The sequence below is a fragment of the Stigmatopora argus genome, chromosome 22, assembly GCF_051989625.1.
Source record: "Stigmatopora argus isolate UIUO_Sarg chromosome 22, RoL_Sarg_1.0, whole genome shotgun sequence".
NCBI classification, from domain to species: Eukaryota; Metazoa; Chordata; class Actinopteri; order Syngnathiformes; family Syngnathidae; genus Stigmatopora; species Stigmatopora argus.
The window spans coordinates 7,046,201-7,064,678 of NC_135408.1; the positions used below are offsets into that span (position 1 = coordinate 7,046,201).

The 18,478-nt window shown below is 37.7% G+C and overlaps 1 protein-coding gene across 2 annotated transcripts in view; it reads right to left on the minus strand.

The window, feature by feature from the left end:
• Positions 1–11,128: 11,128 nt before the first annotated feature.
• Positions 11,129–18,478, minus strand: part of kctd16b (potassium channel tetramerization domain containing 16b) — a 42,489-nt gene continuing 35,139 nt past the window's right edge. The window contains exons 2-3 of one of the 2 annotated variants that reach the window (XM_077593016.1): positions 15,729–15,872; positions 15,515–15,661 (exon numbers count right to left, since the gene is read on the minus strand). In XM_077593016.1, coding sequence (XP_077449142.1) covers positions 15,654–15,661; positions 15,729–15,872 — 152 coding nt within the window. In that variant the 3' untranslated portion in view covers positions 15,515–15,653. Of the gene's footprint in view, positions 15,873–18,478 lie in introns of both variants that reach the window. The other variant, XM_077593015.1, reaches the window with a different exon arrangement.

Consider the following 18,478-nt stretch of genomic DNA (forward strand, 5'->3'; position numbering starts at 1 on the left):
CCATTCTATTACCCAAAACAAGGGCCAGACACTTCAAGTTATCCCACCAACTTGAAGAAAATAGAATGCCTACCATTACTGCTTTAAAAAACTAGAAAAGCCACGCAGATAAGATCCATTCCAATTAGCTTCTAAAGCAAAACTAGATGCTAAATGTTTACATGTTAATGGCTGCACAATGAATGGCATATAAATTAAACATAATTAAGGTCATTGTTTTGCTCCAGTCTTTGTAAAACATCAGCGTGCCTGAATTATTTGTCATTGGTCACCTGTCGTTATGCAGATTTTGTGGGGCACATTCATTTGTGCCCCAATATTTTCACTCCAAATAATTTCCTTTTCATACTTTTTCCTTGTTTTTTAGACTCTATTGCCCCACACAGCAGTGGTGGTCAGTGCAGGTAGATTCATCATTTCATCTTCAGTCATTTCATATTTGAAAGAAAACAAATCTTGGTAATAAACTTAAAACCTGCACTGGAAAAAACATTGTTTATTCCTGACTCTTAGTGCAAAACTGACAACATTTTTGGACTCATTTACCTTTCATTCATCACTATTTAATTACCATTGTGTTAAACATATGTAAATATTACATTCTTTGTTCAAAATCAATATTATATGACAATGATTAATTAATGATGGGTTTTATACCAGTGCAGAAGACATGAGGGAAAATAATATTAAATATACATGTGCTTACAATTCACCACTGTCAGTATGTGTGAGTATATCTAACAGTAATACAATTATAATTAAAAACCTTGGAGAATATTTCAGCCTTTGGAACCCGCTAACGACATTGAGCGCCTAACAAGACAAAGAAGGATCAATCTGCTTTCCTTCTTTGTCAATGAAGACAAGTACCCTGTTTATAAATAAAGCGCCCTGACTGTGGTGAGTGGATTCTCCTCTGGGAGTCAATTCCGCAACAATCAATAGTTCCTAAGCGGAGTGTGCAACAGTTTGCTCCGGGTTCTCCCGAAAGTGCAGGAATATGCACAAATACACGCCCTCATGCCCATGCAAACCCATAACTTAATAAAATGGCGCCTCACCTATTGGGACAATTTGCTGTCTTTCCTAACCAAAACAAAATTCACGAATGTTAGCCACAGTTTCCCAAAATGGCATTATACAAATAAAAAGATGGAGGATTGACTGGCAACCGGTCTAGGGTGTAATCAACATTCTTTTCAATGTCAGTGGGGATTGGTTTCAGCTCCAGGCAAACCTTGAACACGAGCAAATGGATGGAATGACGGATCAAATCAACTATGAATTCAGGCTGTTTCAAAAGTCATTTTGTTTTAGATATCACTTCAACGAACTTGAGGCCATCAATAATCTATTTCTTTCCTTGTTCTCAGCTCACTAACCGACATTGCAATTGTGACATTGTATTTCCAACCTCATGAGTGGACATATTTTATCCCCAATCTATGCTCCTCCTTTTTTCCCCTGCGTTGTGTGTTTTGGCATGACAATAAAAAGCCATTTACGGTCGACTTGCACTGATGATTTCATACATTTTCCTCAGACCTCATCTCACGTTTGATCACCACATCTTTCACACTCTCGTCCATTACGTTTCGCTTGATATCGTAGGAAGATTACACCTGCATGGTCTTGACCTATTTTGACCTGAGAGGGAATATTCCCCTCCTCTCATGGCACTAATCTCCTCCGGGCGTAAGCTGCCAACCAGCCACTCTGAGTCAAAACCGATTGGACGTCTGTCACCGTCAATGACACTGAAACACGATCACTCAATGTTGAGCTGTCGAATCATTTGGAAAAAGCTAGGAAATGTCAATTTGAAGACAATCAAAAGGAGACAATCAGTGTCAATCAATGATTCATGTGGCAGCAGGTGTTGCTAAAAGGGACAGATTTTAAAGTCGCGACCGTTAATGACTGTGGGATTGCCACCAGTGCTTCGTTAACGTTCAGCAGGCCTGCAGACCATTAACAGGACATCAATCTTTATTCCGTTGGCCCGATGGGAATGCAGAGTGATAACAAGTTTGGGAAATGGCCAGTTCGCTGATGATGGTATTTTATGTAGGTATGTGTGAATGACAAATTTCAGAGTGATGGACTGCTTATGTTAAAATCAATAATAATAAAAGAAAATAAAGTATATCTGCAGTATAATGACGGAGAGAATTAAGCAAGTGTGGTAAATAGAATGGGGTATGAAGTTAATGAATACACAGTTAGGAAGAAAACCAATCAATTCCCCAGTTTATTAGTCTTTCTTCTAATTTGCAAGGTTAGCTGTAAGGTCGTTTGAGAAAATTAAAACTTCTATTTAGTTTTACTTCTGAAAAAGAAAATAATTCAAGAGAAAATGTGTTTGGTTTTCATACAAAGCCTAATGACTTATCTTGGATGAAATTTTACAATTTGTGGAAACATTGATTCGTTTCTAGGTTGCTGATGAATACAAAAAAATTGAAGGTAAGACTATTTTTTCATGGAAACATGGCTCTTCTCACAATTTTGTCGTAAAACAACACAGAGACAACAAAAACCCATTCAATCTGCTCATTCTACATTAGTTGTGGTTGTCAAATACCAACAGTGTGACTTTGAAGAATCTTTTGCAAGTACAAATCACACAAAAGGACATTTGATCCCGGGTCATAAACAGGATACAACTTTCCTTTCAGAAGTCCTCTTGCGCTCCGAGACAAGCCGACAAATAAGAGGAGACATGAAAGACGTGCCGACTTTGAACCAGCGTCATTAACACAGCGCACCTCGGGGATTCGGTCATGCCATCACAACGCTGTTATTGAGCCCAAATCCACGCACACATTGGGACTGTTCCGTGTTAAGGACACCACTCTGCTTAGATAGTTTGCAGGTATCTCCAGCTGCTTGTTTGTTTGTAAAGCTTGACAATTCCTTTTGCTCTATGGACAGTTGTGGCCTTTAAGACTGACACTCAGTCGCTGGGAATCCAAAGAAAGCTGCCTGATTTGTTTAGCAAATTACCTGTCTCATTTTCAATGACATTACACAGGAAAGAGAGAAAGAGAGAGAGAGAGAGAGAGAGAGAGAGAGAGAGAGAGAGAGAGTAAAAATGTTGAAAATACAGCAGTGACTCTTTCACACTTATTGTTTAAAAAAAATCCCCACTGAATAAATGTCATTGACGATCTTTAAGTTTCACTGACTGTGATAGACGTCCAATCCAAATGCTCTAAGGTAACTCATGCAAAATGCCAGATGGTTCATAAATGAATATTTGAATACAAAAAGTGGAGTGACATTGTAAGACACCGTACATTTCGCTGCCATTTTTAAACCAGACACAGTAACTGACACGATGGTTGAGAAATGTTTCTCGTTATTCTGGTAGACAAAGCAGAGAGATTGAGAGCCCGTGGATTGGGGAATTGTCTTGTTAAATTTTATTTTCCACTGATAGCAGGTCACAAATTGGAAATTGTTGGCTTGATCAAAAATTCACAAGATTGAGAACACACAGTGAGTTATATTTAAGGCAAAATAAATAAAAACTAATTACCAGGATGGGTTTTTGAGCAAAAGAATGCACTAGAAATATATTTTGAGGTGCTTAATTAAGAAGAATACAAACAAACAAAGTAAGCTCTCTCTCTCTCTCTCTCTCCAGGTTTTTGTGATATCAAGCCAGCACACAGCAACCAAAACATTAGCACCCTGGCAGAGGTAATAAAGATTGAAGGATAAAGCTTGGCAACAAGAAGGCGAGAAAGTGAACAAAGAAGGAAGTTCTAATGGATTTCTCCGTCTTAACAAAGCACGTCACACGTGTTGCCTTTCCACCAATGAAAATCTGTCGGCTCAATAATCCATCATCAACTGCGGACTTTGTGATCGATTCTCTCGTGGATGATAGCCCAATTTCAGGTGTACGATAGCAATTTCAGCTTTTTTGTGACTGCGATCAAGTACTTGTGACTGAAAAGACACTGTAAAGTTTACAGCATAAACGGTGGAACTGATTGCATACACGATATTGCCCTTAACTGTTATAACTCACATCCAGTCTAGGTATATTAGTCTTTTCAGCATATGCTGTAGTAGTTAGTGAAAAAAAGTCAAAGAGTTGAACTTTGTAAATAAAAAAATAAAATAAAAATCTTTATGATTGCTACTGCAGTTTCCTGGTGCTGGATTTGTATTTTGGATTCCTTTGTATTGAGATGTGCTTTCAATTGGCCGATTAACTTGTTTGAAATCTAAAAACAGCACTCAAAAATGTGAAGAGAGAAAAGACTGTTATTCATTCTGTAATGTTTCACTAAGCAACTTGAGCTTGCCATATTTTATTGCTAGCTTGCTGCCTCCTGAATTACATCCATTATGGATGAGCCTCACAATTTAAGCCTCATGCCAGCTTGGAGTCCTGTCGAAGGGTAAGAGGCACCCTTCAGAGTTTTCGGATGCCAGGGTAAATAAAAATGATTAACGTGTGTGTGTATATGTGTGTGTATTTTCCTCTAAGCATGCCTTGGATTCGCGGGAAGGTTTTTTTTGCCTGTAGGAAGGAAGATTAATGTACACTAAAAGATATTCTAAATTAAAACAATACTTCACATGCGGTTTATTAGGGCTGTTAACATTCTGTTAACCGTTGACTGTCATGTCCTGTTCAGAGGAGCTGCAGCCTGCTTGGCTGGAGAGTCTCGGTTATTTTAGTCTGGAGGAGAAGAGTCGCCAAGCAAGCATCTAAAAGCAGCTAATTAGCGCTAAAATGAAAGCCCAGTGGGAATGGAGCTGAGGTTTGGTCCCATCTGGCCCCTGCTTGGCACAGATAACAACTACAAGAAGCCGCTGGTCTCTTTACCAAAATATGTGAGTTATGCATACGTCTGCACCTTTGCGACCTAATCACCGAATCTCTGAGTCGGGGCGCCAAGCCTCAATTTGTAAAGCAAAAGACAAGTTCTTCACGGTGGGCGTTTGAACGTGGATGGTGTGAAAGGGATTGCGTTCCTGCCAGTACACACTTGATGTTTTTTTTTTCCGAACAGATGGCCCTTGCCGGTGCGTTGTTAATCCACCCATCTGGGGCCACGAAAATGGTTGATTATGCCTTACCTTGTTGCCAAACATTAAATGCACTTTTAAGTGTGTCAGTGGGACTTGGCAAGGATATTTTTAAGTAAAAAATTTAAAAAGCGCTCAATTCTCATAGGGAAACAAGTTGAATGCACACAAATCTTGTCATTGATATCAATCAAAGGCTAAATGGCTGACATTGGTTCCTTTGCTAATCCAATAGCCAGGGCTGATTTTTATTTTTTTTAAATGAGGAAAGCAATTGATGTATCGAGCACTGTGAGAAAACAGCAATTTATATAGAAATAAGATCAAGCATCCTAATTTACGAAAAGAAAAGCAAGTACTACACAACAACACAGTGCATAATGGACCATTCCTGCAAATTGGAAATATGCACATTAGAGGACAATACACAAAATCTATTTTGTATGCATGAGCAACGGCAAAGCAGACAAGGGAAAAGGGGAGAAAGGCTTCTCCAAATCTAACCGTCCTGTCTGCACGTAAGCAGACAAATTAATTGGCATCAAGCAGTGCCTGCCATCTTCATTAGGACTATTCCAAGGTTCTTGTTAAGAGACAGAGCACGCCGAGTCAAAACGAGCAGAATGAGGTCAGGATGTGTCTGCTTCAAGTCACCCCCGGAAACGGTTTGCTTTCATTTCTTTGACTTTTCTGGTTGCCAATGTTCTGATGTGTATCATTTGGTCTTTTTGTCAAAAGAGATTCATGGAACAAATGCAAAGTACATGACCTAAATGTTTTGTGCATTACTTTCAGCAAAGCTTTTAACTCTTTGCCTCCCATTTATGGTGGCAAAGCACCTGGCAGCATATTGAATTGTGAGTCCACTGTGAGTTGATAAGAAGCCCCGTTGACCACACTGCCATTTCAACATCTGCCTCGCCATGTGTGGTTTGTATAACCTCCTCAAACGTATCCTTCAGGGGAATACAAGTTAATTGATTTGGCCTCAAAGTTCAAATTCTCCACTGTTGCTGTATTTCTTTTGAACACTCCTAAATAAGGGACCAAGTCTACCATTGCTCTAATTTTGTGACAAACAGCAAATTAAATTTTGGAAAACGGGTGTTACAGCAGAAAAGTAGGTTTAGGGTTAATTGGGCATGCAAAAAATGCAATAGTGCAGAACCTTCTCCATTTTGAAACATTATCCCTTTATGCATTTTGAAACTATAAACTGAAATATGAAGGTTTTTGAGTATGCACTGTTTATCCTTGTGATTTTTAAGCCTGTATAAGCAAGAATTTACGACATTGGAAATGGTTCACACATTTTTTCTTCTCACAATAACTCTACGTAATGATAAGTGAATTTATTTCATTTTTATTGCAAACTATACTGCACATTGTACATTGTGTATATGTGCCTAGTGCAAAATATATGTATGTAAGTGGATGCGAGTATTTACAGAAGCCATACAAAAGACGTACTATACATGTTATGAAAATAATTATATGTATATATAATATTATATAAATAATTGGTCAAACCTACTAATATATTAGATACATGATTATCCACTTGTCGTTTTGACAGGTGACAGGAGTGTACATTCAATCATTGGACCTTATCTCCCTCAAGGTAAACATTTATTTTCTCCTTTTGCCCCACCACCTGAAAATGTATTGGTGATGTTTCTAATTCATGTACTGGTACCCGACCATGCTCTCCCCGAGGACATCTCGCCTTACTTCTTTTATTGATATTTATAGAGTGACACCGTGTGGGGTGCAGAACTCTGTGACAGCTCACTCTCCACAGCAGGTTTGCCAGCGCATACAAAGCAATAATGTATTTGTCACCTGCTGCCAAAACCTATACATACCACCGTTCGTCTTTTTTTTGTTGTTGCTTCCGTTTTGTTTTTGCGCAACGCAGCAAATGCGTGGCCTACTTTTGCTGTGCAAATACATTGAAGTGCGTTGCAGGTACATTATCGTGGGAATAATTGGTGCTGTGTTTTCCATCATTAGTATTTGGGCGAGCGCATGCATGAATGCTTGAAAATATGTCGCGGAAAATGAGGTGCATCCAAGCAGAACTACTTCAATTCAATAGAAGCTGCTGTGATAAACTCAACAAAATCTTCCCTTCAATATGTTCAACAATACTACATCTGAAGCCCTATTTCATTATTGATAAATCCGATGACATTTTGACCTTGGGACAGTCTATTGATATTAAAAAATAATATATGTTTGAGCACCTTTTTTGTGTCATTTTTTAATGCTAAATGATGATGAAGGTAGAATAGTGTTAAGCACAAATGCCTCCCGTTTTTAGGTTCTGTTGGTTAGCCGTTTATAGACGCTTTGTTATTAAAAGGAGAGAAAAACATAGCAACTTAATGTCAAAATATATTCTAGCCGAAAGCCAAATTTGTAGGATGCCCATTAAATGGAAAATTTATTCACTTTTGCCCAGTATTATTGGTTTCAATTCGCTATTTGTGAATTTTATTTGATATTTTATTTATTTATTTTATTTTTGCAAGTGTCAGGGATGGGTTTTTGACATAATGGGTTGCCTTTGCTTTCAAATTTGCTTTGGCTCCTTGAACAGAACCTTAGTTAGGTAGCTCTGTGGTTTGGCTGTCAAGGAGTACCCAAGTGCTATCTATCTCAACTAAATCTGTGACATCTTGGATAGATTAAGTAGGAGACCATTTATACGGAGTTGGCAGAGAGCAGCCCATTCTCACTGTGGCACGCTGCATTAGTCTCTAACAATAGTTGAAAAGTGGATTTGCCGGGGCAGAACGATGAGGGACTTCCTTTGTAATGACTCCAAATGGAGTCAGAACCGAGACAATAATGGCACATCAGCCGCCTGAGCATTCACATGGAGATCGCAAATTAGACTCTTAGTAGAATATTTCACTAATTCTAATTTTAAAAAATTCAAGTGAAAGTTCGCTACCCTCACTTTTAGGCTATGCGTCTCTTGGTTGAATAAATCAATTGTGATCCTGCGTAGATACGTTTAACCTCTTGGCTTCCTCCGGTACCAAAAGAAAAATTTAATCGGATGGACTGACTAAAGCCAAGTATGCGAGTAGCAGTGAACTTTTACATACCGCTTGTCACCTAGTGGATGTTTTTTGTCTAATCACTGAATGGCTTCAACACAATTAGACCTGATGATCTGAAAAGCTAAAATTTGGAGAAAATGTCCAGTTAAACTCTAAAGAAAAAGGTTTTAACTTTTAGCACTTTAAAATGACTTTGCCCACCTACTACTAATGTTTTTGTCAGTTTCCTTGAAATTATGTAAGTACTTATCCAAAATGTATCACCTCCTAATAATTGATTACCTGATAGATGCAAATTTTATGTTTGTCCTCTATAATCCCTCCACATATCACGTGTTACTTAAAATTTAACACAATCTGGTGTGATGTTTATTGTTGGTGTCACCTAGAGCAGGGTAAATTAATTACTATGTTTGTAATGAGAAATGACCTCCATTAACCTGCCAGTGTTACATAAATACTCAAAACCTTGCCAAGCTGTCACTTTACAGAGGAAATGTTAAACAAATAGTGATGGAATATATATATAGTAGTATGTGTAAAATGTAGGTATGGCTTCTAGCAGCCCATCTAAATATGATTCAAAAATAGATACGTAAAAAATACTGATAGAATTCCTCAAGTTGAGTTCATTGTTTATCAGCAGTGAAAGATTTTATGCTGCCAGAAGCAAAAATAGATGGCCTACTTTGGGAGAAAGTGCGAGTATTGTTCCATCCTGATTCTTGTTAATGCTTGAAAAAAATCGTCAAATGCATGATGATTCTCTGCCAACGCTGCCCAGTCAAAACGGATTGGACATCCAGTGGCACAGAGTGTGTTCATAGCATAAAAAATGGATGAATGCACCACTCTGATGTTAACACTCTTTATCTCTGTGTTCCTGCATTATTTGTGTTCAAATCTATCGATGAGTTAGCGGTCAGTTTGCATTGTGCGCACACAAAGGTTGGAAGGGCTTGTATCGATAATTGGCTCTCTCAAAGGTAGCTGAGGAAAAATACAATAGCCCACCGATTGCACGAGGGAGTACAAAATGTTTGCGCTTCTAACCACTCACATGTTCAAATGTGTTCTCTCTCATAGTTGCTAGGAGCTGTGTCTCTTGCCCACACAGTAAGTTGGCACACTCGCTGTGCGTCTATTGTGCGGCTGCCATCACGCTGCAAGTAAAGGCTTGGCTCGTGAAATAAAGCATTAAATGTTCTTCTAATCATGTGAATGCAATAGTGACTCCTGGACAACTGCAGAGGCTTTTGGATCATTGTGCCATTGTGTATGGGATATTTGTTCCACACAATGCCTGGCATTCGGTGGCGCTCGCTGTGGCGACAATAGCGATGCACGTGCTATACGCGATTGCATCACGTCCACGATTCTGGCAAATAGATCAGGGTATCAGGATTGGGTAGAAACTGGCAAGCGATGCGAGCTATGTGTTGGATGGCTGTCGTTCTTTGCCTGACACGTAGCAGTCATGGTAGTTTTGACAAAGGATTTAATCACTGTTAGGTTTTAAACCAGGATATTGATTGGGAATTTGAATGAATAGAAAAATAAAGTCATTATTAAATATAATTGGTGATATTACTTTAATATGTAGACTACTGTACTCACAGTTTGGGATCTGTGAATGTATCAGGTCTTTTTTTTAAAACACAAATCCCAATATATAATCATAAATTAAAATCTTTGAATTGTATTTATTGGGCTGGAACCAGTACATTAGAGTTATTATTTAGGGATTTTTTTTCAAAAAGGGGAATTGTGGGCTTGATTTAATTGTGAATTTTCAGTGTCTATCACTGTAGTGATATTGTGACAAAAGATGAATGAATGATTGTAGACAAGAATTACTAGTATTCTCTGTTCTTTGGGAGCCTGGAACAAAATCAAGATTTCCATTCATTGCTTGGTGCTCTGCAATTTATTGTACTACTTCTAATTTGATGTTATCTCTGCACTTTATCATTCATGACTTGTATTCAAGCATTTCTTCCATTCCTCTTCCTCACCTCCCACCCTCTTTCAGTACGCCGGTCTTTCACACCACTTTTTCACACTTGCGTCCACGCGCCTCCTTCCCGCCGTTACTCGTTTTTATCCCTGTTTTGATCACCGGCTGCAGCGGGGCTCGCCAGGCAGTATGTGTTGCCTCATGCTGATGATGGCTAATCCCTCTGAAGCTATTTTGAAGTCGCTCCCTATTCTTTCCTTTTTGCACACGGAGTGAACCACCCACTTAAATTGTGACATGAAATATTGTTTCTTTAAGTGCACTCATTGGGACTTTGAAATGAGTGTAATTAAGCATCCAGAAATGGAAGCCTTTTTTTCTCCATATGGTTGTCACAAATTACAAATCAAATGCCTTTGTGAATGTAGAAGTGCAGTTATTTTAGTCTTCAATCACAACCTTGTTCTCAAAGATGTCACTCAGTTTCACAGAAAAAGAATCTTTAATTGCTGAGTAATCGTGAACAATAAAATTGACCTTTTGCAAACTCTGCCCCAAAAACAACCACTACCAATCATACCTGTGAGCATCCATTTTGAAGGGACAAGATTTACAATTTACCCTATTGTTGCAAAGGTTATTTCTGTGTTTACCCTAAGCATTCTTTTTACTACAATGCTGTGTTGGTTACATCCAAAAAATAGGTCATCCAGTATCTCAATTTTAATTTATTTTACCGCGATTGTTGTAGTTTGTCCTTGACTACGCATGTTTATATTGTGAATGTAACCCTCCACTGTTTACTGCAAAGCCTTCTTCTTCTATGTGGAGGACATTGCATTCCCTGCCATAGATTGTATCGTTGGCATCCCAGACCTTGATGGAGTAGCAACAGTATCTAAGAGGGGCAGAGCTTTTGCCAAAGGTCATTTCTGGATTTTCCCAATAAATCACAAACCTATGCCTTAAATTCAGATCATTTTATGACATCCATGCCAACAGCGAGCATCTACATTTATTCCAACAATAAAATTACAACTCTTGGTCACTGTACGCGCTGTCTTTCTTTATTAGAAGTACTTATACAATATTTTTAGTGACTATAATATTCTCTTTAGTGTTTTTAAAGGCAGATGGGGAAACCACCAACATTCACTTTCATATCTTGAGGTACATTTAGGGATCAAAACAATAAATCAATTTTTAAAATAACATCACAGTTCCCTTTAGTACAGCAGTTCAGTTCCATTTTATCTTGCAATGAGAGAACATAATTACTCCCTTCCAAAATTGGATAATTGTATACATCTGTAGAGGAACATTAGACACAATCAACATATTTGTGCTTCTTTTTTTTGTAACGTTAAATATCAGTTTTGACAAAAATTTCTTCACAACACACTCACCTGTCATAGTTTTGAATACCGACATGCTCACAACAATTCAGAACCATTTGTGTGTGTGTGTCTCTGTGTGCATCAGAACAAACATACAACATACACAACATCACGCCCTTTAGTTTCAAACAGTATGTGCCGATAATGTGATTTTTCTCATATAGTTTACATCAGACTCAAAGGCATGAGAGAACCAGAAGCGCAGTCCCATTTACACGCGGACAAAACTTAGTTCATATACAGAATTGACAAACACATTTTCATTCCTCTCAATTAACTTAGTAAAAGAATATTGTGAGGTCTGGTCCCAAAAGATCTCCATAGTGGCTTCTAGTGGCGAATTGTTGATTTTTCTCAGCAGAAAACATGACCTTAGCATAAATGACACCACTCGTGATTTAATGTGAAATGATTCTGAACTCATTATGATTAAACTCAAAACTGTACATTATTTGTACCGCTGTCACCAATGCATAAATTGGGGTAAGTCTTGTAAAATAGATTTAAATGTTGTGCTTTCCATTTGGACTCAAAATGGTTTATGGCTTCAAAACCCTCTGGGATGTATTTACCATCAGGGTGATTGATTACTCATAAAAAGCCTCAGGCAGATCTATACAAAAATATGGATGCCGAAATAATAAAAATTCTTTATTCCAAGACATATTATCCATATAAGTTAATTACTTTCATACAGAAATAAGCAACACTCAATTGAGGTGTTAATTTTACGTTATATTACAGTTACATAATTAATGCCTGCTGACTGATTCAACCTTTGGATTTGCACCCCTTTAAAATATTTGGTTCCTTAATAGGGAAAATGGCACTATTTAATATTGCACTTAGTGATAACATCATTGGGTTTCATTTAAATTGAAAGATTGGTGCATCATGATTATTTAATTTCAACTTCTTCCAGCGTTTTTGAAAAAGCCACGAGAAGATGCTTTAAAACAACCACATGAAGATGTGGTTCATGACTCAGGTAGTCTGTAAGATGTTTCCATTTTCGTCCTTATCTCTCACAGATAATATCTGAAGTTGACAATATTATTTAGTATTTATATACATGTGATAAAGCAAAACTGTTCAAATATCTGTTGCGTACAGCAGTTGCCTCATAGTAAAATTGGATTAAGTTATCGCCACCACACAATGTCATATCTAGTGTTTTAAAATGTCCCAACACTGGCTCATATCTTTCAAATAAAAATGTAAAGAAATAAGTAGTATCGCTTCTTCGATTTGATGGTCAAAATCCATAGAGATTTTGCCCCCTTGAAATAAAAGCAGTCTTTGTTTAGTAGGTTATTTAACGTCAAAATTACCTGTATTTGCTGGGGTTATATTTATTTTTCATTATTTTTTAGTTACTAAGAATGTAAACATAACTCCATTTTCCTTCATTTATTTGTGACTCATGGTGTGGAGATGTCGAATTGGGATTCTTCTTCCAGCCCTAAACCTAATTAAATAGTACTAAAGTGCCTGGACTCAATAAGATGATTAGAAAGTTCCAAATGCCGCACATTGTGATTTGTTGTTTACTCGAACACCGGATGGTCCCTAAGCCTTGTCATTGGAAGCCATTCGTCATAGATTGGGCAGTTTTCCCTGGAGTCGCAAATGGCCTTTCTTTAACCTCCATCACAACAAAACCTAATTTCTGTAAAATTACTTTTTGTCTGAGCTCCCTTCTTTAAAACACGACTTTATATGATATGAAATGTACTGAAAATAATGAATGAGCATAGCATAGAAAGTTCATGAAGTAATGGACACATTGTAACATGATTAATGTTATATTGTCTGTCTACACGTGTTGTTTCACTGTTTTGTTCAAAGATATCAAGCTGTCTGTTTTGCATTGTCTGGACGCATGAAGTCAACAAATCATCTGCCGTTGATGGCGATGGTATGATAAATGTGAAGATGTTGTTAATGTATGTATAAAGTGTTGCTTTCTTAATTTGAAAATGTAGAAAAATCCAGAATTTGTATTTAGAATTTAAACTGTGTTTATCACCGTGAAAGCCGCTAGGTAGAAAAATACATATATATGAGCAGTTTCAATTACCATAGCACGCCGTTTTTATGTTATTTTTTATAATAAAATACACAGCCTGGTACTTCAGAGCATAGCTTACTTCAGAGTAAACTTTGCAGTTTGCAAGTTTTGATTGTAAATGTCAACTATTCATAAATATGTTTGCATTAAGCTCTGAAAAGGTAATTTTAAACGACTATTTGCTTTTAAAGATGAAAGTGCATTTCAAGGCATCATTAAAGAAATGTGTGCAGTGCAATATCTAGATCTCCACTTTTGCAAATAAATCATTATGATCTTTATGTGAGCTCAACCTAACAATTTTGCTTTTCACCACCCTGCTCTGAAAAGAAACTTAATGGATATTTTTATTTCGATTTTCAATTTTAGCAGGAGTGCTTAGTCCCTACTAAGGCAGTAGCAAGGAAAAAAAGAGAGGAATGAAATTTGGTCTACTTAATGGAAGACATGTGAAATACTTGTTTTGTGAATGCTGTTTCTGTCAAGCTTGCTTCATTCCTAACAGTAAACAAGAAGCAAATATCCACACTGTTACCGGAGGAATTTGTCAATAACAATTGATCAGCTTGTCAACAGTTGTGAAAGAGTAAAAATAAGAATGCTGTATGTTCTTATATGACTATACCTGCATGTGTTTTGATGACTCTATGAATATTCATTGTTTTTTAGAGCCATTTCTCCATTTTTAGAAATACAAGTGCTATCACAGGGAATGTTTGTGTGGGTAGTTGGTTGTGTGCTCCATCAGGACTTTTATTGCGCCTGAGTATTTCTCTATGATTTGACCATCAAAACCTTCACTTTATTGCCCATCTCGGAAATTGCTCCGCAGGAGTCAAAGCAATTCATGCAGCTGCAATTCACTCAGGGGGTGCGCTTTGCAATACAACTGATATTAGAACAGAAAATTAATTTGAGCCGTAGATGAAAACCTAGCATTTCCCGCCTTTGAAGTGTGCAAAAAAAAAAGTTGCAAAAACACTATTGAGAGAATTTAACAACTGAAACCCCTACTAAGTAGCCCTTTGGGGTCTACTTAAGTGTGAATGCACAGATCTTAGAAAATAGGTTTTATGACGATGCAAAGTTTCAAAGGTCTAACGATGCCAAGAAAATAAAGTCATGCAGATTTGACACCATATTCACTGTTTTTCATTTGTTTATTTAAAGCCTGCCAGTGTTTTTCACATAATTAACTTAATTATTAGATTATATAGGTCAGCTATAACCTAAAGCGCTTACAAATTTGTATTATGTGGGAACAGAACTCCAATGGAAACGAGTACCCCCTTACAAATATTGTCAAATTATTTGAACAGTTTTCTTTTCAGGTTAATGTTAAGTCAATGGCGGCCATCGACTGCATTGGAATTCCCATTCATTTGAACTGGGAGATTGGTTGATTGCAGTTACTTTTGATGATGCACCTTTTCAGAAAATGATGTTTGTGTTTGCCTTCACAAGCTTCTTTTTTCTGCAATAACATTTTTATTGGTTTCAGGGAAAAAATGCCTTTTGTGAAATGATGAGTTCGTGTTTCCCCCCTTTCACCATTACGGATCCTTCTCCCGGTTCATTTGTCTTCTGGCTCGCTTTGGGTCCGGCTCTTAAAATATTCAGAGCTGTGAAACATTGCGAGAGATAACAGCACATACTTGGAGTGGGCGGGGAACTAAACACACACACACTACATACGTTAAGTCAATACAGAACAGTCTGGTTTTGTATGCTTCTTTTGAGCTTGGGTGTCGCTGTTCAACCAACGGCCATAATGGTGAATGCGTGCGTTGAATTATCTTTGTCGCAAAAGTCTCGCTGAAAAAAAAAACACGTGTAAACAGATCCTAAATCTCGGCAGTCGGCTCAAAGGCGATACTTTCTTAACAAGTCCGCCTGCCACATGTACTTGCGCTCGGGAAACCTTTCAGGAATCTTGATTTTGCGAAAGTCCTGAATGCATCTATCCAGTTCTTCCTCCACCGTCAGCTTCTCTTTGGGTGCCCTCTTCTTGCACGTGTTGGAGTCGCGGGAACCGGAAGTCAGCGTACGCAGCAGGTCGCTTTTCCGCCGTTGTTCCGACTGCTGGAGCCTGGCGACTGGGCCCTTTTTTAAAGGCCTGTCCAGAGTTTGGACGTTAGCATGTGGGTGCGGCTGGCGGCTGACCGGCCCGCAGACCACCGTACCCTGCGGAGAGCCGGCCTCGGATTGGCTCTCCGAGCTGGAGGTGGAGAGGTCGTTGAAGGAAGTGCCGCTCTCACCCTCTCCGTCGCCTTTGTGGTTCTTGCAGCAGCAGTCGCAGGGAGGTGACGACCAGCGTGAGGTGCCGCCTGCAAAAACAGAGAAAAAACAAATGAGACATTAAAAATTTGTAAGGAAAGTCTTTGCTTTTCGCCCACTTGGGATCACTGTCCTCTGGGACTTTGAATATGTGTTTCTTTAAAAGGTGAGTGAACTAAAGCTGTTGTTTCCTAGAAAAAAAAGCTCCACAGAGAAAAGGATGTGTGTACACAGTGCTAACGACATGTAGTGGGGAACTCAGCATTAAAACAATTACTGTGTAGGCTGGAGTGAGTTGTTATCCGAATTTTTATCTGTGGAATCGGTAACAGTTATGAATAAGTATCATATTGGAATACTATATGAATACCCATTTTTACATCTTGGTGAACCAGTTTAGAATATCAGTCCATTTTTAATTATAGTCAGTAGTTATTATCATTGTTCCCAATAAACTGAGAAGGCCTGACGTAGACCGATAGGAGTCCAATACATTTTAACTCATAATTGGACAACTATTGGCGACATATTATTAAGGATACACTGTTATATGTGAAAATGAAAAACAGACTGCAGGAGTAGGCCAACAGAGGAGAGAATCCACTCCCTTAACCCCACAATAAAAAGTGAGTCAGTGGATGGTCTAAAACAAAGTAATCCAAGATTGGAGACAACTGGCTTTCTTCCAGTTTAATCATTGAGGGAAGCTGGCTGACTAGCATGTATTGTTGAGAAAATTACAATTGTGCATCGTCAATGGAAATGAACGTCAAACGCACAATGGACAGGGAGGAAATCCATTGGCAGACACCAGAGGTTTTAGTGCTTTATGGAGGCAACAATTTTAACCCTGCAGTTTCTCGTGTAATTTATCTCAACCAAACCAAACCACTAAATAATTCATAGTAAATTAAAATGATTTAAACTCAAAAGGACTACACAACTTAAAATATAATGTGTTATCCATTTGTATTGTAATATATTATAGATTGATCGTGTTTTACTGCCATTGACGTCTATCGTCGTGTATGGCAGCCAATGAATTAAGACTTTTGTCGTGGCTAGTATTCCAATTTTCATAATACTTGCGAAAAAGCCTGGTCAAATTCTTGTTGCGATGGTTTTGTAAACTTATTTTCCTATGGCAATATTATTATATAACACACACATAAAATGTTTTTCATGTATATTAATTAGCTTAGATTCTCTATGTATTTGTCACAATTATATCGGAAGAAAGAGAATTATTAATGAATGAACCACTAAGGGCTACATTCTCCCATGTGCTGATGTCAAAAAAGGTGCACAACGATGCCCATATTTGGCTGACTTGTTTCTTCTGTATATTTAAGCGTGGGATTAAAGCACTTTCTGGTAATATACAAAATACTTTTCAAAAGTTGCATCCTTTCCTTTTAAAATATTCAGTTGCTAACTAATGTAATCCTGCAATTCATGTGATAAGTTTCAGAAAACAAAAAAGGGGGAAACAAGTATGTTATACATGATCAAGATTTGGGTGAGAGTAAAACCCCATGTGAGCTATTTTTCAAACCTCCACTTTAAGAGAGAAAAACATTCATAGATCACCAGCAAAAAAAGGGTTTGAAAACAGCCATTTATTTCTTATACCTAATACTGCATAATTTAAAAAATATATATGTTGCTGCTGAACTACTTTTTAGTCAGATGGCTGATCAAAAGCCAACAGCCCCCCTCTTTCCATACAATACCAACAGTACAAGCTTTTCATGTGTCCATTCAGCTCAAATGGTGCCGTTGGCATTTTTTTTTTCATACTGACAAGGATTCACTTCTGTCAATGAGGCTATGAATAAACTCGCTTTAAAATATGTTACACACAGCCACTAACACCCTGTTTCTAGATCCAAAGACATAATTCATATAGCTTATACAATACAAAGATGTGACCAGATGGAGAAAATTATTGATCTAGATGGTAATACTAATGCCACTGTTTGTAGTTTTTAGCACACTCTGTACCTCTAATGTAGCGTGTTTCATCCAGAATTAATATGTCAGATATGTCGAAATCAAATTCACAATGGGTGAAATTAAAAACTGGAACAAAAGCTGTGGGCTAAACGCAACATTTCAAAAATTGTCTGCAATAGCGTATGCTTCCACTTCTTTCTACATACAGTGTGTAAAATCAATGTAATGTTTAAACTCTTTAAAGAGTTGCAATAGATTGGAAAAGGCCTTTTTGTGTTCCGGTTTGACTCTGCCTTGATTTGCAAGGTCACAATTTTCACACAGTACTGTACAAAGACTTTTCACACTAATTCCTCACTTTCTATGTAAATTAAAGAACTCCAATCAGTGTCAGATCAAATACGATTTAAAACAGCAGCGCTTTATTGCTTTAATTACTACTGCCACTTACAAATAACAGGCAAGCACCTGCGTGTCTATTTCAATGCTTAAGACGCACACAATTAAAAGAAAAAAAAACATTACATCAATCCATAAGTAAACAGTGGTTTCATCATACATACTATTACAAAGTATCATTAGTTTGTTGAAGCTAACATGAGTTCATTATGCCATCGTTGGGTGAAAAAGAGGCCCCGTGCTTCTGCACTGCAGCCTAGTAATTGGTATTTTGAAAAATGGCCTCGGACTCCAGTGAATT